Source organism: Puma concolor, chromosome B4, assembly GCF_028749965.1.
Source record: "Puma concolor isolate L17-30 chromosome B4, mPumCon1.1.hap2, whole genome shotgun sequence".
NCBI classification, from domain to species: domain Eukaryota; kingdom Metazoa; phylum Chordata; class Mammalia; order Carnivora; family Felidae; genus Puma; species Puma concolor.
This window is the reverse complement of record NC_141673.1, coordinates 12,020,128-12,045,342: the sequence shown is the minus strand read 5'-3', so window position 1 is coordinate 12,045,342 and position 25,215 is coordinate 12,020,128. Positions and strand designations below refer to the sequence as shown.

Sequence of the window (25,215 nt, the reverse complement as noted above, 5' to 3'; positions counted from 1 at the left end):
GACTGGTCACTGAAAAGCCAATGAAAACCGCATTCCCTGTGTCGTTACCTACAGCCACAACTCAACAACTCAATTTTAAGTCCCAGTAACTGACATGGGGGACGGGGACGTGCACCAAAGTAAAATCAAAGAGAAAGCCTCCTACTGAAGGATGGAAACGGGGGGCCCTTGAAGTCAGTCCAGGGACAAACGTGAGCCTGCCTCATTGAGGCCCCAGGAACCAGGCCAAGGCCCATCCAAAATAACCCGGAATGGCTGGGCAGACCCATCCCTCAGGAACTGCGTAGACTAGTAATGACCTGACCCAAAGGGTGAAGATTCCTCAACCTGGAGCCAAAGCAAATCAGCTTCAGGAAGTTGCAGAGGCTCCTTATGTCTCCCCTTTGTTTCTGCTCTACAATCCCAAAGCTAAACTTAATCCAAACTATGCTACAAATGCCCTTTGCTAGCACAGAGGTCTCATTTATAAATCCCAGGGAACAGAAGTGACTCAGCCCTCTTTTACAGGAATGTTCAGCAAATTAACTACTCAAGGAGGTTCTGCGTGGTTATTAAAAACACAGGCTTCAGTGTCAGGCAGGCCTGGGTTTAAATACCTGTTCCACTACTTTCCAGCTCTGTGGAACTCTCCTAAATCTCTCCAAAGCTCGGTTTCTTTATCTGTCAAATATGGCTTCCACGCCTACCTCAAAGGGAAGGCTGCTGAGAATGATGGGGAACTGAGGGGTGTGTGTGTGTGTGTGTGTGTGTGTGTGTGTGCATGTACTTAGCACAGGAAGCATTCAATAAACAGTAGCTGTCACTATGAATTATTCTCGAGGACTATAACACAACTTGTCTGAAGAAAAAACACCGCCAGCTGACAAGTGTATTAGCATCCCTGCACCTTACCCCTCAGATCGGAGACTGGTAAACAGCAGGAAAAAGCCAAGGATTACTTCATGACCATCTACTGAGCAATGTGCTGGGTGCCAGGGGAAGAGAGTGAGTGAAGGCCACAACCTCTCCCCGCGAAGGAGTTCACGCTGTGGGGAGGGCAGGACCAGGACGGAAAGGACGTGATGAGGAGAAAGGGCAGGACCGCCCGGCTTGTGTTCCGCCGTGAAAGGGTTGCTTTTGAGTCTGATCCCAGCAGTGAGGGTCACGTTGAAGAAATCTATCGGGACCATGGAGGCTGGCGGGGCGCTGGAAAACGGGGTGCATTCTGGAGCTCTGTGCGCCAAGAGTGAGGGGACGGGGAGTGGGGCCATGCGCTGGGGGAGAAGTATCGTGGTCTTTTCTCTTCACACTACACCAGGAACGAATTGCATCGAGCGTGGAGCAGCCATGAGCACACAATTTCAGACAGGCACCGCAAGATCACTGCTTGTAGCGCTGATGCAGCGGCACGTACATTTTTTAGCAAAGAGGCACGGGGCGCTCGAAGAATGACACTCTTTTAATCGAAAACATGAATTCTCACTGAAAACCAAGCACTGGGGAAGGCCAGAAGGGGCTGGGTTCCATCAGCCAGTGGCACCAAACCCAGAAAACAGTGCTCTGGCTCCCTCCCCGCTTACAAATTTTCATCCTCACGAGCCCAGTCTGTCAAACTGGCACACGCACACCTCAAAGCCCGCGTTGCTGATGGACTGGAGCAGGGCTAGGCCACTCCTTAGTCACTACAGCACACGTCCATCAGGAGACAGAGCACACTTGGGGAAAAGCACTGAACTGGCAACAAAGGCTCCAGCCCAGAGACCCAGCTCTGCCACTAGCAAGAGCTCTAAGAACATACGACTACAGCTTTGGGTAACCCTCCGACCTAGACTCGGTTTTCCCATCCACAGAACCAGGGCGACGGGACGACATCCAGCCCTCACATTCAAGGGGGCCCCGAGGGTCAAGCAGATGCCCCCCACCCCGCATTCCTGCCTCGGCATTGTGGCAGACGTGCCACCGAAGAGCCGGGACACTGCGACACGCGATTACAATTCGTTCTCTCAACTAGACTGAAAGTTCAGGCCCAGGAGAAAGTCAGCCACAACCGTTCTGGAACACAAACTAGAAGGTGTGGGGACTTGCAGTCCTGGTCCAGATTGTTCATTTTATGAAGGTCAGGACTCTCTGTTCCTTGGACATTAAACCAGGAAAGAGAGCAAAAGAAAGCAACAGGGCAACAGTCAAGTCACCTGGCACCTGGAAGGGCACATCGGTTGCTTGCAAGAGGAGCCCTCCAAATGGGACGCTCAGAAGGACAAACAGGAAGGGGCAGCTGCTAGTATTTCTGGCCAACAGATCAGGGCCTGAAAGATGGGTGTTCTCTCCACTGAACAACTCGTATGGTCAGAAATAATCTTGTTGCCAGCACGCAACAAACCGGCAGCTCTTTAGAGAGGGCTCTCTGGGGACCCAGGGCTGCGGCAACCAAGGGAAATGTACCCAGATCAGATCAGCGACGGCCGCTCCGGTTCCACGGGAGGTATTGTGGGGAACAGCGGCACCGGCCAACACACAGGATTTACACAATGAGCTCCCTGAATGCCGCACGTGTCCAGGTCAGACGAGCTGCTGCTCTGCCACGAACAACCCGGGAGGCAGATGCCACGCATCTGGGTGCATCAGGGTGGTTTTTCGCGGCAGTTGCCCATTCTCTCCATTTTAAATCCGAAGGAAGAAGTCTTATTTTTTGTCCCCTCCTCTTTACCTTTCCCTTCCCAACATAAACACGTGAAGAAGATGTAGTCTGTCCACACAATGGAATATTACTTAACAACAGAAAAGAACGAGGTACTGATGCATGCCACATCGTGGAGGAACCCTGGAAACATGCCAAGGGAAAGAAGCCAGACACAATCGGATCACATTAAATGGGATCCATTTTATATGGAACATCCAGAAAAGGCACATCTGTAGAGACAGACAGTAGAGACGAGTGGTTGCCTAGGGCTGGGGGAGGGCAGGGGGCGGTAAGGGGGATAGAGGGATTGGGACATGATGGCTTAGGGGTACACAGTTTCTTTTCGGAGTGATGACAGTGCTCTAAGATTGACCTCGGTGATGGCTGCACAACTCTGTGAACGTAACTATGATGCCACCGAACTGCACACTTGAAATGGATGAACTGCATAGTATCAAATTAAATGCAATAAAGCTGTTCTCAAACGCCTCAAAAGAATCACCACCTCCTTTAGGAAGGGAACCGTAACGAGGGAGGTTTAACTCTCTGGCCGCCCCTTGTTTCCAAACGCCAGCCCTGGAGCCTTCCTATCAACTGCTCCTTTTGCACAGGCTGACGCCTTTCCCGAGGTAACTGGGCTCGATGGCAGCTCTGCTTGGGGTCTTAAAGTCCACTCCCGCTCTGTCTGGACTTTAGCGTCCTGCCTTCCACATCTAGCTTCCCTGTCCCTGAAAAGGTAGTAAACCTCCCCCACCCCTCCCAGCACACACCACATACCGCACCCCACCCCACCCCCCCACCCCCGCAGGGGCAGCCGTGGCTCACGAATGACCTGTAACACCACGAAGAGGAATGAAGATAAATGATAACGTGGAAGCACAGGTTTGGGAATTGCAACAAATCTGGGCTCCGATCACAGTGTGTGACCACGTGACTCTGCCTCACTCTCAGTTTCCACTTCTGCAAAATGGAGAACCACCACCAAATGCATTTAATGCACGCGGTGGTGATAAAAGTTAAATGGGAAAATCTAAGTAAATGATTCATATGATGCCTGGCTCACAGAAGGTACTCAATAAATAATAACTGTTATTTATAGAAGTCTTATGCCCAGTTTTTTCATGCTGTCCTCCAGCAGGTCAGCCTATCAAAAAGGTGGCAAAAAAGGCAGGCCTTTGGTGCCATCAAATTGTTTCTCATCTTTCTCACTTTTCTAACCCATCTCACGCACAGATCCCTAGTCCATTCCTAATCCTTCTGAATTTTTTACTTCAAATTTTTTTCCCTTTTTTTTGGACTCACTTTAACTTCAAACCTCAGGCTCAGTATTGCCCCTTCAGCTCTATGCTCTCTCCTCAGCCATAATTTGTATTTACTGCCTTCCTTGTAATATGGTAAGCCACTGCCAGCACAGCACCCGGTATCCCACTCCTCCTAAAAGCCTAACTACCACAGCATCAAAACAACTTCAGATGAACCTTCAGAAAAAATTAGGGTGGAAACTTATAATGGAACCCTAGGCAGCCATGAAAAATGTTGCTATAAAAATAGCTAATGGCAGGGTTGCCTGGGTGGCTCAGTCAGTTAAGCATCCAATGCTTGATTTCGCCTCAGGTCATGATCTCACGGTTCATGAGTTCGAGCCCCGTGTTAGGCTCCATGTTGATCGTACAGAACCTGCTTAGGATTCTCTCTCTCTCTCTGCCCCCTACCCCCCAAAATAAATAAATTAACTTAAAAAATAGCTACTGGCATGAAAAGATATTTACAATAGAGTGGGAAGGAGCTGGAAGGATCCCACAAAGTCTGTACAGCATGATGACATTTTGTAAGGAAGTTTACAATGTGTGTAGATGCAAATACAGCTGCACAGAAACCAGAGTAGACCAACAAACAATGAAAAGATAAAGTTACATACATTAAGACGATTTTTATTTTATTCTTTTGGCCTACTGGATCTTCTCAATTTTCCTTGACGAGTGTATATTACTTTTAAGAAAAATATTTTAGGATTTTTTTTTTTTTAATGAATTTAAACAACACAGTGTCTCTTCACTGTTTTCTTTGCAGACACAGTAGCATGGCTCTGGTCAGACCAGGACTCACATCCCTAATATACCACTTATTGTATATACGAAACCTTTAGCCTTGGTGTTCTCATGTGGAAAATGGCGATGATGAAGAACACTCTAGCAGTCTTCAGGAAGTCTCAGGCCGTGGTTCTCAGCTTAAGCGTGCATCAGAGACACCTGGAGAGCCTGTTGAACCAGAAGGCTGGGTCCCCTCCCCAGACTTTCCACTTTGGTAGGTCTGAGGGAGGGGGCAGACCACGAATCTGAGGAAGTTCCCAGGGGATGCTGATGCTGCTGGTCTGGAAAACCACAGGACAAAGTCTCCTTTCAATATGCCACACAGATCCTGAGTGCTCCTTCAGGACTACCTGTTCCCCAGAGACTGAATTACATCAGAACCTGAGACTGCACATCCACCCAAAAGCCCACACTTTTACAACTTGAGTGAATTCACTCCAAGACATGGAAGGAACTGGTTTTCCATTTAAGGCGAAAACAAATAATAATTATTATGACTGCATGTAAAATACCTGACTTTAGCACGGGACAAACGTCTGAGACTGTGGGCACGGATAAAACACGCTGCGAGAAACAGACGCACAGTGAGTCCACTGCACGCTGCCCCGTGCCTGCCTGGGGAGCAGAGCAGAGCCTAGCCTGGGTCACAAAGCACTTGCTTTGCTCTGGGTGCCCTCTGTTGACAAAAACAGACATAGCCACTTGCTCTGCTGCTCTGTCCCTTTTTTCCTCCCACCCCAGGAGAGCCAAGAGTCCTTCAAGTGTGACTCAGGTTCGGAGGGGAAAAGGTTTCCAGTTATGAACTTTTTCCTAAGCCCCTACATGGTCAGGATATTCTTCTTCCGATGTCCCCAGTCCCCCTCACTTTGCATTTGCAGCTTATCTCCAAACAGGTTAACTAGCTCAGGATGGCAGGACAGGAAGTGATGGTAACATAGGTGGAATTTAAATCACGGTTGCCTTTCACTTCAGAAATGGCTAGCATTAGCACAGCGGGAATAAACTGCTTTGGTAAATACTCCCTGATACAATGTGAAACCCCGCACAATGTGTAATAATTTTAAATATATATATACTGGCTGTTGAAGTTTCTATACATGAAAACTGTCTAGTAGCACCTTCCAGACAACTAAAAGTAGAATGAGGGGCGCCTGGGTGGCTCAGTCAGTTAAGCATCCAACTTCGGCTCAGGTCATGATCTCACAGTTCGTGGGTTCAAGCCCCACTTCGGGCTCTGTGCTGACAGCTCAGTGCCTGGAACCTGCTTCGGATTCTGTGTCTCCCTCTCTCTCTCCCCCTCACCCCCTCACGTTCTGTCTCTCTCAAAAATAAATAAACATTAAAAAAAAAAAGGTAGAATCAGAGCATGTCAGAGTAGGCCAAGAGCTCAGATATTATGGTCTCCAATTTCCTCATTTATACGGGGAAACTGAAGGCCCAAAGAAGTAAAGTGACATAGCCAAAGTCAAAGTTAGTGAAAAGCCAGTTTCCTGATTTCCTCATGACTCATGGTCTTCCCACTGTACTATGGTCTTTATTCAGAAACTTTTTCACGCAGGCATTACCAATAGGACGACACCTGCTTAATTTTAGCCACGTGGTAGAGGATAAAGAAAGCAGTGAGCATGGAACAATTCCTGACAGGAGTGGGAGAGGAAAAAAATCCTACCTTTTTCGACTGCAAAATTAAGCCTTTTCTGGTATCAATACTTCCTTACTAGCAATCAGTTTTAAATGAAAGTATTCCCACTGGGTCAAAAACTGCACTTACCATCAACAAGCAGTCGTCTAAATAAGGAGTCGGCAAGCTATGGCCCATGGGCCAAATCCAGCCTGTCACTCGTTTTTGTATAACCCGCATACAGACCATGACTTACGCGGTCTTTACATTTTTTAAATGGCGGGGGACAAACAAATCAGAAGCAGCGTATTTCAGGACGTGGAAATTACATGAAATTCAGAGCCCACAAATAAAGTTTTATTAGAACACGGCCCCATTCGTTCATTTACATGGTATCTATGGCTGCACACAAGCTACAGCAACAGAGCTGAATGGCTGCAACAGGGGCCCCAAAACCCACAACATTTGCTCTCGGATCCTTCGCAAAACCTGTGTGTCCACCCTTGTTCTGAAGTACTGATGAATGTCGTCACCGGGTCGAGGACGAAGGCCTGCGCTGTCAGTTCCTGGGGGCCCAGCCTCAGGGACGAGCTCCCCACCCCCTCTGGCAGGCGCCCCATACAGGGTGAGTGCTGACACTCCCTGACACCTAGAGCTCTCCTCCAGAGACGCCGAGGGGGCCCCCAGGCCAGGCTTCAGCATGGTTTTTAGTTAATATTTGTCAGCAATCCCACCCATGTTACACATGAGGACCCAAGCCTGAGAGAGATGAAACAGAAGGCACAAACTAAAACTGTGAGCCCAGATCTGCCGGACGCTAAGGTTCTTTGATTATTCCCCAGTGGTTTTCAAACCGGGTTCCAGCCGAGGGGCCTCGGGGTCAGAGGAAGCCCAGAGGGCGGGGCTCCACGTCCTCCAAATCTTCTAGGAGGACCACGCCACTTACATTTTTCCCATATTGTGTCCACATACTTCAGATGAAAAAGACTTTGCGGCTACAAAGTTTAGTCTGAAGGTCAGCGCACCTCTTCCAAACAAAAGCTATGCTCTTCTCTCTCTGCCACTTATTACCACCTTTGGCAAATCTCTCATGACACCAGGCACCTTAATTCCCTCATCTGCCAATGGAGATTAAGATCCGGCCTCCTCCCTCCCTCCCCGTCCCCACACGTCCAAGATCAAATGAAAATGAACAGGAAAGTGATCTGTAAAGGATACAGGACTATAGAAATATAATACAAATTATCACCCCCTCAGTATAGGGCTGGGGAGGGGAACCAGTAGGGAAATCATACCATTTCTACTGACTAAAGAAAAATCAAACATGCAAGTAAAATGTGAAAAACAACAACAAAAACCCCCAAACATTCGATGAAAAGTAAATAAGGAAAAGACATGTTCTCAGTGGAAATAACATAAACTTTTCAATCTAACACATTTAGATTTAAAACCCAACTTTCCTCATTATCAGCTACAAAGCCTTGGACAATGACTTAAATCTCTTTGAGCCTTGGTTTCCTCACCTGCAAATGGGAGGAATAAAATAAAACTTGCTAAATGCTTCATACAGGGCTTGACACATAGTCAAAGTTCGATTCATGTTAGTTCTCTCTTCCTGGGAACCCTCACTTGTTACTCTAAAATTGAGACACACCTGCTAGAATGAATGCATGGGCTCCCCATACCAGGAAGGAAGTAACAGAATTCAGGAACTCAAAGCATCTTTAGCTTAGATGATTCTATGATCCACCTGATACCACAAAGCTTCGAGAGGACAGGCTGAAAGTACTCTAAGGAACAATGAAAACTCCTAAGAATAAAAGATACACAAAGTTCTACTAATTCAATAAGGATGTTTATTGAGTGGTTTAAGAGCTCTGTATGGCTCCACAAAACGGCAGATTTACATTTAAGATCCACTTGACCAAAACCATTAAACTTGTAAGAGGCACTCTCCTGCTGAAGATCAGATATCTACCTTCTTGAGTATTAATTTTTTATATAGCTCTGGCAAGGCAAAGGTAAAAAGCCTAATGAAAGCTCGAACAAAGTTTTTTTTTAATCTTCCACAGGAAAAAGTCCCAACAGAGTAGTCTCTATAGTTCAAGAAGGCGAAAGTTTACTGTTTAATTTATCCCTTTACCAAATTCCTACTGAATACTTACTTTGAGCAAAGTATTTGAGAATATCAAGAACTAAGACAGGGGTGCCTGGGTGACTCGGTTAAGCGGGCAGCTCTTGATCTCAGCTCAGGTCATGATCTCAACAGTTCACGGGATCAAATCCCGCACCAGGCTCTGCACTGACAGCACAGAGCCTGTTTGGGATTCTCTTTCTCTCTCTCTCTCTCTGGCCCTCCCCTGCTCACTTGCTTGCTCGCTCTCTCTCTCAAAATAAATAAATAAACAATTTAAAAAAAAAAGTGCTCTTCCCATAAGTGGCCTGAGGTGATCTCTGAAAATAGTTTGCTATTCACTTGACCCGGAAAACTCGACAAAATCATGCAAATTAAGAGGTGCAAATCTCCGTGTTCACTTTAAGAACACACATGAAGCTACCCAGGCCATCAAGGGTGTGCATATCCGAAAAGCCACCAAATACCTGAAAGATGTCACTTCGCAGAAGCAATACGTGCCATTCTGTCGCCACAGTGGTGGAGTTGGTAGGTGTGCCCAAGGCCAAACAGTGGGGCTGGACACAAGGTCGGTGGTCCAAAAAGACTGCTGAATTTCTATTGCACCTGCTTAAAAATGCAGAGAGTAAAGCTGAACGTAAGGGTTTAGATGCAGAGTCTCTGGTCATTGAGCACCATCCAGGTGAACAAAGTCCCCAAGATGAGGCAGAGAACTTGTAGGGCTCATGGGTGGATTAATCTGCCATACATGAGCTCTCCCTGCCACGTTGAGATGATCCTTACAGAAAAAGAGCAGAGTGGTCCTAAACCAGAAGAGGAAGTTGCACAGAAGAAAAAGATATCCCAGAAGAAACAGAAGGGGAGAAAAGGGGTAAATTCTGCATAAAATAAATGCAAATAAAAGTAAGTAAATAAGTAAATAAATAAACGAATAATTTTTTAAAAAAGAAGTATGACAGGATCCTTATTCTCACAGAATATTATGGGTCATCATAAAATAATAGGCAGTGATAAAATGCTATTACAAAGTGGAAATAACGTGCCTTGGGAGCTCAGAGGACATTAAGAATCTGTTCCCAAATAAGTACATCACGCAAGACTTAAAGGAGGAGACAGCCTTTGAAGTGGGACTTAAACAGTGGTAAAGGGGAGCATCTGGGTGGCTCAGTAGGCTTAGCGTCCAACTCTTGATTTCAGTTCAGGTCATGATCCCAGAGTCGTGGGATCAAGCCCTGAATTGGGCTCTGTACTGAGCGTGGAGCCTGCTTAAGATTCTCTTTCCCTCCCTCTCCCTTTCTCTCTCTCTGTCTCTCTCTCTTAATCTCTCTCTCAGGGCACCTGGGTGGCTCAGTCAGTTAAGCATCCACCTACTGACTCTGGCTCAGGTCATGATCTCACCTTCGTGAGTTCAAGCCCCCCACTGGACTCTGTGCTGATGGCACAGAGCCTGCTTGGGATTCTGTCTCCCTCTCTCTCTGCCCCTCCCCCCTTGCTATCTCTCTCTCAAAATAAATAAAAATAAATTAAAAAAAAAATTCTCGGGGCGCCTGGGTGGCTCAGTCGGTTGAGCGGCCGACTTCAGCTCAGGTCATGATCTCACGGTCCATGAGTTCAAGGCCCGCGTCGGGCTCTGTGCTGACAGCTCAGAGCCTGGAGCCTGTTTCAGATTCTGTGTCTCCCTCTCTTTCTGCCCCTCCCCCGTTCATGCTCTCTCTCTGTCTCAAAAATAAATAAACGTTAAAAAAAATTTAAAAAAAATAAATAAATAAATAAATAAAATAAAAATTCTCTTTCTCCCTCTGCCCCTCTCTCCAATTCACGCATGTGTGCACTCGCTCTTATAAAAATAATTTTTTTAACTTAAAAAATTAAAAAATAAAGGGTGGCAAAGGGTGGTATTTCAACACATTAAATGCCATAAGTAAAGAAACTGGAATTAAAACCCACATCTGATTGGGGCGCCTGGGTGGCGCAGTCGGTTAAGCGTCCGACTTCAGCCAGGTCACGATCTCGCGGTCCGTGAGTTCGAGCCCCGCGTCAGGCTCTGGGCTGATGGCTCGGAGCCTGGAGCCTGTTTCCGATTCTGTGTCTCCCTCTCTCTCTGCCCCTCCCCCGTTCATGCTCTGTCTCTCTCTGTCCCAAAAATAAATAAAAAACGTTGAAAAAAAAATTAAAAAAAAAAAAAAAACCCACATCTGATTTCAAAGCTACACTACCCCATCCCGTAGTGTGGCTAAAACACAGAGTACCTTACCCAACATAGAAAGAAAAAGACTGGGGCCCAATCACGGTATTCACTTAACAGTATCCCCTGAAGAGTTCTCAACAGATAAAAGCTAAACAGAATAATGCTACCCAGTGAGATGAGAGCTGTGCCTTTGTTTAAGTGTACGATTACCCAGAATTTACTGAAATTTTCTGGTGGCACAAAGTTTTCTAACACAAAGATCTTAATTCCCCCGCCTTTCTAAATCAACCCTAAATCAGCTCAGCATAATGGCATAAGCTGATGCTATCAAGAAAATAAAAATATTTAATCTATAACTGAAATACATAACCATACTGGCCACCAACTATGGGGGCTTTTGCTTTATCTTAAATGTTTGTAGTTGGTTTCATTCTAAACCATCTGCCACGGGTTGTCTGTTGAAGAATGAAGGGTTGAGGAGCTCTACCATGTTTCTTCTTTTTAATTTTTTCAAGTGTTTTATTTATTTTTGAGACAGAGACAGAGCATGAGCAGGGGCGGGGCAGAGAGAGAGGGAGACACAGAATCCAAAGCAGGCTCCAGGCTCTGAGCTGTCAGCACAGAGCCTGACGCGGGCCTTGAACTCACGAACCGTGAGATCATGACCTGAGCCGAAGTCCGTTGCCTAACCGACTGACCCACCCAGGCACTCCAATGTTTCTTAAAAGTAACTCACAAAACAGTAGCCAACTCTGGCTGTGAGACTATCTGCTGCTTATGCTTACTAACTACTTGGCTGCTCTAAACAACCCTAAAGAGACGAATTACCTGATTTTGAAAACCACTAACAAAGGAATTTATAAATAGTTCCAGTGATTCATAATCCTTCATTCTTTTTGAAGGCCATATTAAACTTCTCATTACAACACAGATCAATTGCCTACATGCAAAGTATTAGGCCAATCTACTGGAAAGCCAAGCAGATAAGTTATAATCCCTCCATCTGCAAAATAATAAGGATCTGGGTCAAGAGATCCAAACTGTTCTGACAGCCTAAAATCACGGCAAGCTCAAAATGAGTCCAAATAGGCAAACCATGACTGCCAGGATGTGACAAAGAAACCATGTACAGAAGAGGGGTGAGAAGACAAGCCAGCCATCATTTCCCCGCTCCCTGCTCACATCACTCATCCATCCACAGATCCAGAGCAGTATGGCTGGACTCAGAGGTAGGAAGTTACGTGATGAAAAGTCCCACTATTTCCACAAGGAAGCAGGACATGCCAACAACCACAAAATCAGACCCAGCAGAGCCCAGGGATGAGAAAAGACTTTCTAGCCTACGTGGAAAACAGCAGGTATAGGCAGTGAAACATCACATCAACCAATAAGTCGCTCTTGACCTAGGAAATTTTTAAAAATGTAATGCTTACAAAAGTAAGTACTCCCCTCCTCACTTCCACTGATGAGGACACTGAGCCTCGGAGAAGTTAAATACTTTGCTCAGTCTTCACCAAACTTCCCAAACTCCCTTGATTCGAAACTTACAGAAATGCTCAGGCAGATGGCGTGTTCGAGGAGCTCAAATGATTAGAGGCGATAAGAAAAGGTTTCATACGTCCCAGTTAAATTATGACCAGGGATCTTGAAGGATACTTAGGAGTCTGCTGGGAACAGGAGAAATATTGCAAGTAAAAGGCACTAGGAAGAAATAAATATCCAGGACCGAGATGTGAAGGACTCTGAAGAGCCATGCAGCATGGAAGAGATAGGTGCGAGGGGCAAAGAGCGAGCACGATGGCTGTAGAGAGCCGTGGACGTCGGCGCAGTCTGGCCAGATTCCGTTCCAGTCATGACGGTCTGAGAACGGACCCCCTCTTTCTACTGATGCTGCCAAGATCCATAATGAGTTACGTAAACAAACTTATGCAGGCTTCACTCCCCTCACACAGGCGTATTATTCTTGGAAGTAAGGTAAAGCTATGTTCCCGAGGTAGAAATTTCAAATCTACAGCCAGAATTCATTTTACATGGTGAATTAAAAAAAAAAAAAAAAAAAAAAAAAAAAGGAGAGAGAAAGACTTAAATCAGAGACTGTAAGAACTAAATATTCCCTTATAAAAGCTTCCCTAAGGCCTCCTTCCCATAAAACTAATGAGAAAAATGATTTAATGACCCTATTACATGCCAGGAAATTTATGTATGTTATCTCTGATCCTGCAACAACCTTTCACAGTAGATACCAGTCCTATATTATAGATGAAGAAACTGAGGCTCACAGAAGGAAAAAAACCTGCCCAAAGTCACGGAGCCTGCAATGGCAGAGCTGATAGTTAAACCCAAAGCCAGGATGCAGTCTGCGCGTGCGCGTGTGTGTGTATGTCTATGTGTGTGTATTCAGAGGAATTTCCATGAACCAGCCTTATACAGACGCGACAGTGTCTTGGTTAAAGAAGGAAAAAAAAGGCCAACGAACATGGCCGATCCTTCAGCGTATCACGTCCCTCAGGACATGCAGAAAGCAGCATAACTGCTTGTCACTACACAAAGAGCTTTCTTGCCCAAACATGCCTGCCACCAAAAATCTGGAGAAGGCTATGTTAGCCAAACACAAAGCCACTGTAAACCTGCCAGTCCTCCTTGGAGCCATCACCAGGCCTGAACAAAGACAGTCAAATGCCTGTTTCCACCGTCTCTTTCCTAAAAGAGCTACATAGAGTTTATCCAAATTTAGCAAATAAGGTTGAAAACATAGTTTTGCTTTACTGGGGGGGAGGGGAAAGAGTTGTCTTGCAAAATCTCACAAAGAACTTGTATCCAAAATATATAAAGAACTCTTACAACTTGTTAAGAGAATAAATGAACCAAATAAACAGTAGGCAAGAGACTTGAACACATATCTCAACAAAGAAGACATAAGAATGGCTAATAAGCAAACGAGAAGGTAACTCTACATCTTTCAGTATTAGGAAATACAAACCAAAACCACAATGAGCTACCAATGTATACTCAGTATAATCAAAAAGGTAGATAAAATCAAGCCACTTTGGAAAAGAGTGTAGTAGTTTCTTAAAGTGAAGCATGAGCTTACTTACCATGAAACCCAGCGACTCCACTCCTAGAAATGTGCCCAAGAGAAACTGAAACATACGTCCACACAAAGACTTCCATGCAAATGTTCATAACAGCATTATTCATAATCACCGAACTGAAAACAATCCAAATACCCATCACCTGGTAAATGGACTGACAAAATGCAGTCCATCCATACAAAACAATACTATTTAGCAACTAAAAGGAATGATATAGTGATACACACTACAACATGGGTGAACCTCAAAAACATGCTAAGTGACAGAAGTCGCACACAGAAGACCAGATAGGGGCGCCTGGGTGGCTCAGTCGGTTGAGCGTCCGACTTTAGCTCAGGTCATGATCTCACAGCTCATGAGTTCGAGCCCCGCATCGGGCTCTGTGCTGACAGCTCAGAGCCTGGAGCCTGCTTCGGATTCTGTGTCTCCCCCTCTCTCTGCCCCTAAGCCACTCGCATCCTGTCTCTGTCAAAAATAAACATTAAAAAAAATTTTTTTAATAAACATTTAAAATTTTTTTAAAATAAGATCATATATACATCATATGATTCCATGTACATGAAATGTCCAGAAAGGATAGAGTCAGAGAGCAGATCAGCGGTTGCCTGGGACTGAGGTGAGAGTGGGACTAACTGCAAAAAAAATTTAGGAAAATTTGGGGGCAGGGGGGATATGGCAACATTCTATAACCATACTATGGCCGTGATGGCATAGCTCTACAAACTGTATAAGACCCCTGAATAAGTATATTTACATTGAATTACTTTTATGGTATGGAAATTATATCTCAATAGTGTTTTCTAAGTTCTTACTCAATATAGATGTATATATATTTTCTATACACACGTATGTATATATTTGGTAACTCCAGGGGAAATGGAAAAGTATTTATGAAAGGGAATATAATCATGTTTTACGATTTGGCTATATTTAGTCACAATAGTGTAATTATTATGTAACCATAAATCGGGAATAAACACTGATTTTTCTAAATGACCTTATTAGAAGGAAGGAGACCATGTCTAAAAAACTGTTAATATCTCCTCTCCAACAGTAGGCAGCCAAAATATGGTGTCTAAACTTGGTAAATCAAGAAAGAGCAGAATAAGCATGTTATTTAGACACCTGGCAGTCAGCAGCAGACGAAGTGAAATGGTCTTTCCCAGAAGGAAAAAATCTTATGAACTACGTGCAGAATGAAATGATCTAAAATGCAAGAGTAAGTCTGAAGCTGATTACATGGTTCAAGAAAAATGCTAGAACACCAGATGCTGCAGCATTTCCCAGCCCCTCATCCACTAGAGGGTGTAAGGCAACATCGCAGAAGGCCCTAATCACCGATGGGCAACCTGATGTCAGATATTGGGGAGAAGCAACCATTTTATAATGTACCTCGCATGAAGGCTGACAGTGGGGTTCTGTACAACCTAGCAGAAAGGGAAAAAAGGCGATTTTGGATGTAACTGAAGAGCAAAGCAGAAGTATTTTTCATTAGAAGGGGGGCCAGTAAGAAAATTATTATAGGTTGTGAGATACAGAAGGGGTATGAAACAATTTACTTCTAAACCAGTCATTTTAACCCAGTCTCCAGCTGGGGCAGGGGCAGGGGGCCGGGGGAGTAAAATTTCTCATTCAACAAATAAGTCCTAGTTAGAACTGATATTAAAGACAGCAAATAATAAAGCCATTGCCTAGAGAGATCTAAGGCTGTTTTGTTGCTCCTCCTAAAATTCAATTCTTCATAGCAGCCAGAATATTGTTTTTAAAAATGTATAATGAATCACGTCACTTCCCTGCCTAAAACCTTTCAAAATTGTCAACATTAAACAAGATAATTTTAATTTATGCATTCAACAAATATTTATTGATCTCCTCCTACATATCAGGCTCTGCTCTAAGCAAAGTCACAGCTTGCACAGCACATTTTAGTGGGAGAGATACACAATAAAGTATGCGCACTACATAATTTTAGATGATGGTGACAGATGTGAAGAAGGTCAGGTTGTATATCTGGATATCTTTAGGCGAGTATAGTCAGGAAAGACTTCCCCGAGGAGTAAATTTTGTACCTGTGACCTGAATGAAAAGACAGTGAGCATCTGGGCGAAGAGTACTGTGTGTCTGAAGGTAGTAGAGGAGACAGTGGCTCCACACTGAAGCCGGAATCAAGCTTGTTGAAGAATGCCTGGCAAGGCCAAGGCCAAGTGTACATAAGAGAGCTTCAGGAGACGGAACCACAGAGGCAGGCAGTGGGCTCACGTAAGAACACTTCCTCTAGCCATACAGTGAGATGTCACTCAACCAAAAAAGGAATGCAGTACTAACACGCGCTACAACATGGATGAACCTTGAAAACATTATGCTCAGTGAAAGAAGCAAGTCACAAAAGACCAGATGTTATATGATTCCATTTCCATGAAATATCCAGAACAGGCAAATCCACAGAGACAGAAAGCAGATGAGTGGTTACAGGGGGATGGGGAATAGGGAAGTGACTGCTAAAGTATATGGAGTTCTTTAAGGTTGCATTTTTTTTAATGTTTATTTATCTTTGACAGAGAGAGAGAGAGAGAGAGAGAGAGAGCGAGAGCACAAGCAGGGGAGGGGCAGAGAGAGAGGGAGACACAGAATGCGCAGCAGGCTCCAGGCTCTGAGCTGTCAGCAGAGCCGGATGCAGGGCTTGAACTCATGAACCGCGAGATCACGAACTGAGCCGAAGTCGGACACTTAGCCAACTGAGCCGCCCAGGTGCCCCTAAGGTTGCATTTTCAAGGACAACAATCATGAGAATTTTGTTTTTCAAAACTACAGATTGCAATCTATTAGCGGGCCCAGGAAATCAATTTTGCTCAATTGCTGGTCACAACCAACAATTTTTTTAATGGAATGGAAAAGAACGGAAAATGCTTACAGTACAGTAAGGGTAAGTACTATTTGGAAGACTAATTCTAAGTTACATTTGTGTGTCCGTGTGTGTGCGCGCGTGCATGCACGCACGTGCTGAGTCATGATGTAAAAAGTATTGCTTTACTAGTGGTTCCTGTCTTTAAGCTTAAAAGCAGCACCAAGCTAGAATCTGAACACTCTCCCCATGTCCTCTGTTCCAATTCTTCCCAAAGGAGGAAGAGCAGCACCATTTCTTTGGCATGAAAACAAATGAGTATGACAGAAAATGTGTTTGCTATCATCCATGGCTCCCAATCAATACCTAAAAGCCCTGAAAGTTCATTTATAAAAACCTCTACTAAAATAAAGTTCATCCCGGGGATAAAAGGAAGAAAAGGAAAAGTCATTAAATTCTTAAGAAAGAAAATGCTTTTGAAAAATAAATCCCCTAGGTCATTTTTAATCTATCCTCTAAATTAAAAGTATGGCTGCCACTCCCAACTGAAATCTCTAACGGTCAAAGTCACATCTTTGAACATCTCCTTTGATACTCCCCCTTTGTTTCTGTGAATCACCTGAACATGTCCATACAGTGGCTTTTCAACAGAATTTTAGAAAATCAAAGGAAAATAATTTTAGCAAGCCACTGGCTAGCATTTTAAAAATAAGATAAAGAGCCTAACACCATGACATTAATTTTTTCTTTATATTTACAAAATAATATATAAATACAAAAAGACAAACTGTGGACCATAAGCTATTTTAGCAAATAAGGAAGAAAACTTGACAGAAATAAGTGACTCAAGGGACCTCCAAGTCACATGAAGCCTTTTCATGAGGCTCCATTCCCTAATGATTCCATAATATCTTGTCACACTAGCAAGAGAACATCCCCATTCAGAGAAGAGAAAACACTGACAGAAGAACACAAAAGGGAAACAAAAGACATGGAAGCTGAAAATCCAGGGTTCAAGTCCATTTCTGCCACCTCCCCTCTATGTGACACTGGGAAATCCATTTAATAATCTCTGCACCGGGGGTTGCCTGGGTGGCTCACTCAGTTAAGCTTCTGACTCTTGACCTCGGCTCAGGTCATGATCTCAGGATTATGAGATCAAGCCCATGACGGGCTCCCCACTGAGCAGAGAGGCTGGCTTGGGATTCTCTCTCTCTTGGGCCACCTGGGTGGCTCACTTGGTTAAGCGTCAGTCTTAGGCTCAGGTCATAATTTCACAGTTCACAACAGGTTCAAGCCACACCATGGGCTCTGCACTAACAATGCAGAGCCTGCTTGGGATCCTCTGTCTCCCTCTCTCTCTCTACCCCTCCCCCGCTCACATGCTTGGTCTCGCTCTCAAAACAAATAAACTTAAAAAAAAAAAAAAAAAGGTACTCCCTCCCTCTGCCCTTCTCCCACACATGCACAAGCACATGCTCGCTCGCTCTCAAAAAGTAAAAATACAAAAAATAATTTTTAATCTCTCCACTGGTTTTCTTATCTGTAGAGATAATAAAACCCAACCTACCTAGCAGAGCTATTGTGAAGACCAAAACTCAGCAAACATGGAAGCACACTGTAAAGTACTTTACAACGTTAGTTTTTTTAACGTTTTAATACTGTCACTTCCATACCCGACTCAACACCTAAACCCAACCAAGAGTCTGTTCCCTCTCTCACCTCAAAAGCAAATGACAAGGTTTCGCTCCTGCGCGGGCTGAATGTGAGGCAATGCACTGTGCCATAATCTCAAACCCCGATCACATCAGTTAAGAGGACATTTGCTAGGGGCGCCTGGGTGGCTCAGTCGGATGAGCGCCTGACTTCGGCTCAGGTCACCATCTCGTGGTTGAGAGTTCGAGCCCCGCATTGGGCCCTGTGCTGACAGCCTGGAGCCTGCTTCCGATTCTGCGTCTCCCTCTCTCTCTGCCCCTCCCCCAATGCTCTGTCTCGCTCTGTCTCAAAAATACATACAAACATTAAAAAAGAATTTTTTTTAAAAAGAGGACATTAGGGGCGCCTGGGTGGCGCAGTCGGTTGAGCGTCCGACTTCAGCCAGGTCACGATCTCACGGTCCGTGAGTTCGAGCCCCGCGTCAGGCTCTGGGCTGATGGCTCAGAGCCTGGAGCCTGTTTCCAATTCTGTATCTTCCTCTCTCTCTGCCCCTCCCCCGTTCATGCTCTGTCTCTCTCTGTCCCAAAAATAAATAAATGTTGAAAAAAAAAAAAAATTTTAAAAAGAGGACATTTGCCAGAGTTCTTAATTTTTTCTTAAGTTTATTTATTTTGAGAGAGAGAGAGAGAAAGACACACAGTGAGCACACCAGTGGGGGAGGGACAGAGAAGAGAGAGAGAGAGAGAGAGAGAGAGAGAGAGAGAATCCCAAGCAGGCCCTGAGCTGTCAGCACAGAGCCCGACACAGGGCTCAATCTCACAAACCGTGGGATCATGACCTGAGCCGAGATCAAGAGTCGGACGCTAAGCCACCCGAGCCACCCAGGTGCCCCTATGGTTCTTGAATTACAGCTAAGGTGGCTACACACCTCCGCTCATCCCAGTTTGCACGGGGCTGTTTCAACATAAGCATCACTTTTCACTCTCGAGAGTGTCCCAGCTAGAATGACGACTTATATGGTCACCCTGATGTAGCAGATGTAAAGTTGTGGCACCAAGTGATGGCGAGGGGATGGACTCGGACTCGCACTGTGCTCTCCGGGAGCCCCCTGAAAGCCGTCCTAAATAAATGAACAATGTCAGCAAAAACAGTGAGCTTGCTGTGTAGAACTGAGGCCCTCTCTAATCAGATTGCTATTCCTAAGCCCCTCCTATCCATAAACCCTGGAGCTAACACACACAAATATTCTCTCATTTAAAAATACTGCAAACCCACAAAATATTCCAGACCGAACCAATACTCAAAAAAGCATCTGCGCATATACCTAAACCACAAAGAAACAGCTACGAATCTAAACCACTGTATCGTATCATCAACCCAAACTGCACGGCTCGGATGAGACACTCAGTCGGACTTTCTGAGCTGGTTTTCACTTTGCAAATCTGGACAATGTTTGTCTCCTCCACTCCCACACGGAGCTCGTTAGCAAGCACAATGAAGTGCTCGGGAGAGCTCTATGAGCACAGCGGACTGTCATCCCATAAAACTTGCTAACTGACTGGGAAAGAAGGCTGAGGGAACGGCACATAAGAAAGCACAACCTCTACGAGGTGGCGGGTGGTTTTTCCCCTCCTTCCCTCCACAGGTTTCCAATTCAAATGTGTTGGCGGGAGCTTACGTAACAGGATGAAAAGGACCACTGAACAGTGGTATACTGGTATACTTAGTGTTAAGGAAGCCAGGGGTAATAATCCTTAAGCAGGGATCATGGATTCCTAGATCTGTGGTTGAGCTCCAAGAGGCCTATGAAGCCCCCAGACGACAAACAAGGTACAGGCGTGAGCAGGTGCTCGTGCACACGACCACATTCTTGCCTGTGTGAGTCAGTGATTCCCCAGCACAGAGGAAAGGGCCCTCACAAAGAGAAGAAAATTTCAGTTCTTTTGCAGCTACTACCTTGTACGGTTTCCTCGGAGAAGTCACTTTACCTCTGGGTACCTCAGTTTCCCGCCTCTGTTTTATCTACTTCAAAAGGTGGCTGTGAGGACGAGGGGGGAAAACACGGATGACCGTGCTCTAGGAAGATCAGGATTGTAACTGTCTCTTTTAAAATCACCATGAGATGCTGATACAAATCCTGTCTGGAGACGATTCCTATCTGTTTAGAAAGGAACAGCAACAGAATAAGGAAGGCAAATAAAGACACATAGTTAAAATTCACCTTCACTTCCCACCCACCCCCCACCCCCATCCTGGATTTGCTGAGCCAGACCAGTCTGGGGAGATGTAAAGATCACAAGTGCGGTTTCTGCCCAGCTCAGGCCGCTCAGTGACCAGCGTTGCACACTGATACATGTCCCCCAAATCTCAGTGCACAAAGTGAGAGTTCACAAGGTTAGGCGCATTAATTAGCGGGACTCATTTGGATTCTGTATTCATCAAATACAACAAGCAGCCATTCAATATTTGCCTGTTTGCACTGCTCTAAGATCTCTAATTCAAAGATCCAGTCAGAGAACAAAATAAAGCCCAAGAAAATAAGCTAATATAAACCTGTCACCATCGGAATGTGCCTGAAAGTAAATTAGCAGCTCTAAACCTTGGCAAAAGGGTCTGCACAGGCCTACAGCAGAGACAGTATTGAGTGATAAATGCGCAGGTTACAGAAGTGTGTCCCTACCGCAAGAGAAAGGAAAAATAAAGTAGTTCCAAGCAACAAGACTACTTCTACGCTTTAACAAATTCCTCTTAATTCCTTTTGCTTAGTTTTTTATTGATCTGTAATCCTCACAGGAAGAACACAGCATTATACAGTACCTTTCAGATCCTTTTAAACTCAGTACGTCTATTCCCATGCTTTACTTCAATTGGTCTTACCTTCCTACATCTAAAATAAGCCGACATCCAGGGATGCCTGGGTGGCTCAGTTGGTTGGGCGTCCGACTTCGGCCCAGGTCATGACCTCACAGTTTGTGGGTTCAAGCCCCGCATCGGGCTCTGGGCTGACACCTTGGAGCCTGGAGCCTGCCTTGGGATTGTGTCTCCCTCTCTATCTCTGTGCCTTCCCTGCTTATGCTCTGTCTCTCTCTCTCAAAAATAAACATTAAAAAAAATAAAATAAGTCTATATCCAAAATAAGCAACATTTTATAAATAAGTAAACATATGCGTTGATATGCAAGGGTAGACAGAGACTGACCATGATCCTTTGTATTTTAAGGGTCCTAGGTGAAAAGTACAGGATGAAACGGAACGTGTCACTACTTTTAAAGTAGCCCACAGGACTGCAGTTCTCGACAGCGGCTGCAAAGCAGCATCACCTGTAGGTATTTCTAAATAGGTGAATGACTAAATGCACTTTTAGACCCTGCTTACAGAGTCTCTGGGGGCTAGATCCCTAGGCAGTAGTACCTTCCCTGATATGTGACCAAGATCTAGAACTACTATCAAAGGGCATAAAGTTCACAGCTTGTTACAAGAGCTCCAGAGCAGACCCAAACCAGAAAGAAAAAATCCTCTGACTTTAGATTTGAGGGGCGGCTGGGGGGAGGGGGGGCTCACTCGGCTGAACGTCAGATTCATGATTTTGGCTCAGGTCATGATCCCAGGGACACGGGACTAAGCCCCACGGCAGGCTCTGCACTGAGCATGGAGCCTGCCGAAGATTCTTTCTCTGCCTCCCTCTGCCCCTCTCCCCCATTCGCGCACTCTCTCTCTCTCAAAATAATATGAACAAAAAATAAAATAAATGAAAAAAAAAAAAAGATTTGAAGTAAACGACTGTATCTTTTTAACAAAAGCTTCCCTAGGGACAAACTTCGATCCCAACAGTGACGATCCCCCTGGGAGATAAACACAGAGATGAACAACACCTTCTCTCCCCCTGTTCCTCCCCACCCTAACTGGGGCCAGTCTGACACCAACCCAGCACCCAAAGTGCAAGAACGGGGCAAATACTCGGAATACTGAAGGCCACTCAATAGATGACCACTGATTATGGTGCCAACCTAGTTTTCAAGATCAGCTCCAGGGGCTCCGATGAGATTCAATTAATTTCTGGAAACAGGAACTACATCAACCCTTTAGTCTAACACTCTGATGACACAATGTCCCTTGGACAAGCCTAAAACTGGGGGCTTTCTTGGACAACCCTATGAGGAAGTTGGACAGACATTCAAAGATATCACTAGGGGTAACCTTTCAAATCTCCTGGAGAATACCAATATGCCCAAACAGCAAGGAGGCAAATTTCAAAAAAAAAAAAAAAGAAAAAAATTTTAATGTTTATTTATTTTGAGAGGGAGAGTGTGCAACCAAGTGGGGGAGGGGCAGAGAGACAGGGGGAGAGAGAGAATCCCAAGCGGGCTCTGCACTGTCAGTGCAGAGTCCAATGCAGGGCTTGATCCCATGAACCATGAGATCCTGACCTGAGCGGATATCAAGAGTCGGACACCTAACCGACTGAGCCACCCAGGCGCTCCAAGGAGGTTAAATTTCAGAGGGTAGGTATCTCAGGCCACACCATTTCTCTGAGGCAGCAGTTACCTGTTCTTCTACCCTAACTCATCTTCAGCCCCACCTGCCCAAGGTTTCAAACAGCAGAAGGACAAGGAAGGCATTTTACACATTCACCTAAACCGCGTCTCGTAGGAAGCAGTGCTGCTCTAACCCACACTAGGGCCTGGGCTTTTTTCCAATCATGCTCCCAATGTAACAAAGAAAGGCAGCAGAAACTTCCCTCTCTCAAGCTAGCCTTCCTGATTAAAACCGTAAGGTTGAATTCCCCCAGGAAGGAGAATGGAATTTTTTGTTGCAGATTATTGCAAGGACTCAAAAAAAATCTGTGCAGGCAGGAGCTAAGTGGCAGAGAATTAAGAGACAAGTCCAGCACTTAGAATTATGAAACACCAAGAAAACCAGGTTACAAAATTATTGTAACAGCCTGGAGAAGAGAAAACAAAAGCAGTTATGTCTGTGCGTGCCTGATTTTTTTCCCCCATGACACCCACAATTTCAGAAACACGATTACAATTCTTTTAGGATTAAGACATGTATTTTATCTGTATCTTTAAACATAAATGCACTGCTGAAACTAACCATGTCACTCTCCAAGATACTTTCTGGAAATGCTCTCTACCAGAGCATCCTTAGAAAAAACACACACACACACACCCCATCTGACACAGCAGATACCAACCTGGCTGTCCCGTGCTGGGAATCCATGATAACCTGGAGTCAGAGGCTCGTTCTAAGAGAAAAAGAAGAAAATCAAACTATAAGACAAAAGAAAATGTTAAGGAGCATCAAATCATCCAAACTGATCAAATATAAATTCCTGCAACAGTCCTTAAGATGTTCTATCACTATATTCCACTCTAACCGTACCCCTGCCAGCAGCCTCTACAACGGCAAAAACGAAACCAAACAAACATAGTATTTGCTTCAAAACACCATTCATAAACTCTGTTTTCCTCGTTCAGCTAATTGTTTCCTTTTCAGTGTACCTCAAACGGGGAGCCAACTGAGATCTGGGGCAAATCAACTCCTAACTGTGAGACTTTAGCGTCCCTGGCCCTTAACCACTAAAAGCCACCAGCAATCCTGAACACTAGGACAACCAAAAACATTCACACATTTCCAGAAGTCTCCTGGCTCAACAGTACCAACCCTACTGAGAACTACGTCTTGGTCTGGAAGTTTTAGCCACACCCCCCTGTCAATATGCATTCCTTCAGTTCTTTGAAACCTACATGAAATCCCTTCCTCTATCACCCTCTATGACCCTAGAGACCCGAGTGACTCCGAACATGTATAAATTAAAATGCACTGAGGCTATTTGTACAATTTCCTTTTCATATGACATATGCCTTAATCAGATTTTTGTAACAGTATACCATAGTGAGTGTCTCATCTTCACGTTAACCACTAAATCAAAATCCTGAAGGGCAAGAATGACAGTCAATAAAAGCTATGCAAACCCTATTAGTATAAGGTGATATGATCTGAGCACTCATTCATGGCTTGACCCATTCAATGATTCAGTCAACATGTACTGAACACCTAATATTTTTCAAGTACTGTTAAGTGACTGATAGTCATCAGTAAGAAAGGTAAGGGACACAAGGCCCTCGTCTTTAAGTGAACTTTTAAATGGGAAGAGATACACGTGCCCATAAAAGTGTAAATGAGAATATGCTTTTGTAATTTTTTTCAACGTGCTCAACACCGCTCCCCGGAAGACGCTCATCCTCTTCTTCCATCCATTTATATTTTCATTCAGACTAGCAGATTAACAAGGTAAGAATTTTCACAGATGGGACGTTCACATATGGCAAGAGAGCACTTTCCAACCAATGGTACATCCGCTGTGATTATATCCTTACCTTTGGTTATCAAATACCCGCCCTGTTTTCAAAAACATGAAATCGAGGAGCCAACATGAGCCCACTGCAGAGACACCTTGTGTGTTCACCGTGGTTTCCCTGCAATCTAGCACAGCGTCTAACACGTGGTGGGCACACAAAAGGATGCAGAAATACATACATGGAGCTCAACAAGCAGAAGTTATTTTGCCATCCACCACTGATTCAATCATAGACAATCCAAGTTCTCCTTTTTGATTCCTTAGTCTCTGTTCTGGATGTTTATAAATGAAGCCTCCGCAGAGAAAGCACATCAAAGATAACAGCCTTGAAAAATTATAGGTACCAAAACAATCCCGAGGAAGAGTAAAGCAGAAGGATTCATGTTTCTGGATCTCAAAGCTTCCTCCAAAGCTACAGTCATCAACATAGTGTGATACTGGCCTAAGGAATAGACATACAGATCAATGGGCTACAACTGAGAGTCCAGAATCAAACCCTTAAAACTATAATCAACTGATTTTTTTTTTTTTTTTTTTTTTTTTTTTTTTTTGGGATGGAGAGAGACAGAG

The 25,215-nt window shown here is 44.7% G+C and overlaps 1 protein-coding gene across 19 annotated transcripts in view; it reads right to left on the bottom strand.

Moving 5' to 3' along the window:
* Nucleotides 1-25,215, bottom strand: part of RBFOX2 (RNA binding fox-1 homolog 2) — a 289,602-nt gene that overhangs the window by 173,488 nt on the left and 90,899 nt on the right. For 17 of the 19 annotated variants that reach the window (XR_015253340.1, XM_086712404.1, XM_086712405.1 and 14 more), the window contains exon 2: nucleotides 23,479-23,529. The exons of the other annotated variants lie outside the window; for them this stretch is intronic. Coding sequence is in view for 15 of the 17 variants with exons in the window: in XM_086712404.1 (XP_086568530.1) it covers nucleotides 23,479-23,529 (51 nt within the window). In the remaining 2 variants the exon portion in view is untranslated. The remainder of the gene's footprint in view (nucleotides 1-23,478; nucleotides 23,530-25,215) is intronic. 19 annotated transcript variants of the gene reach the window in all.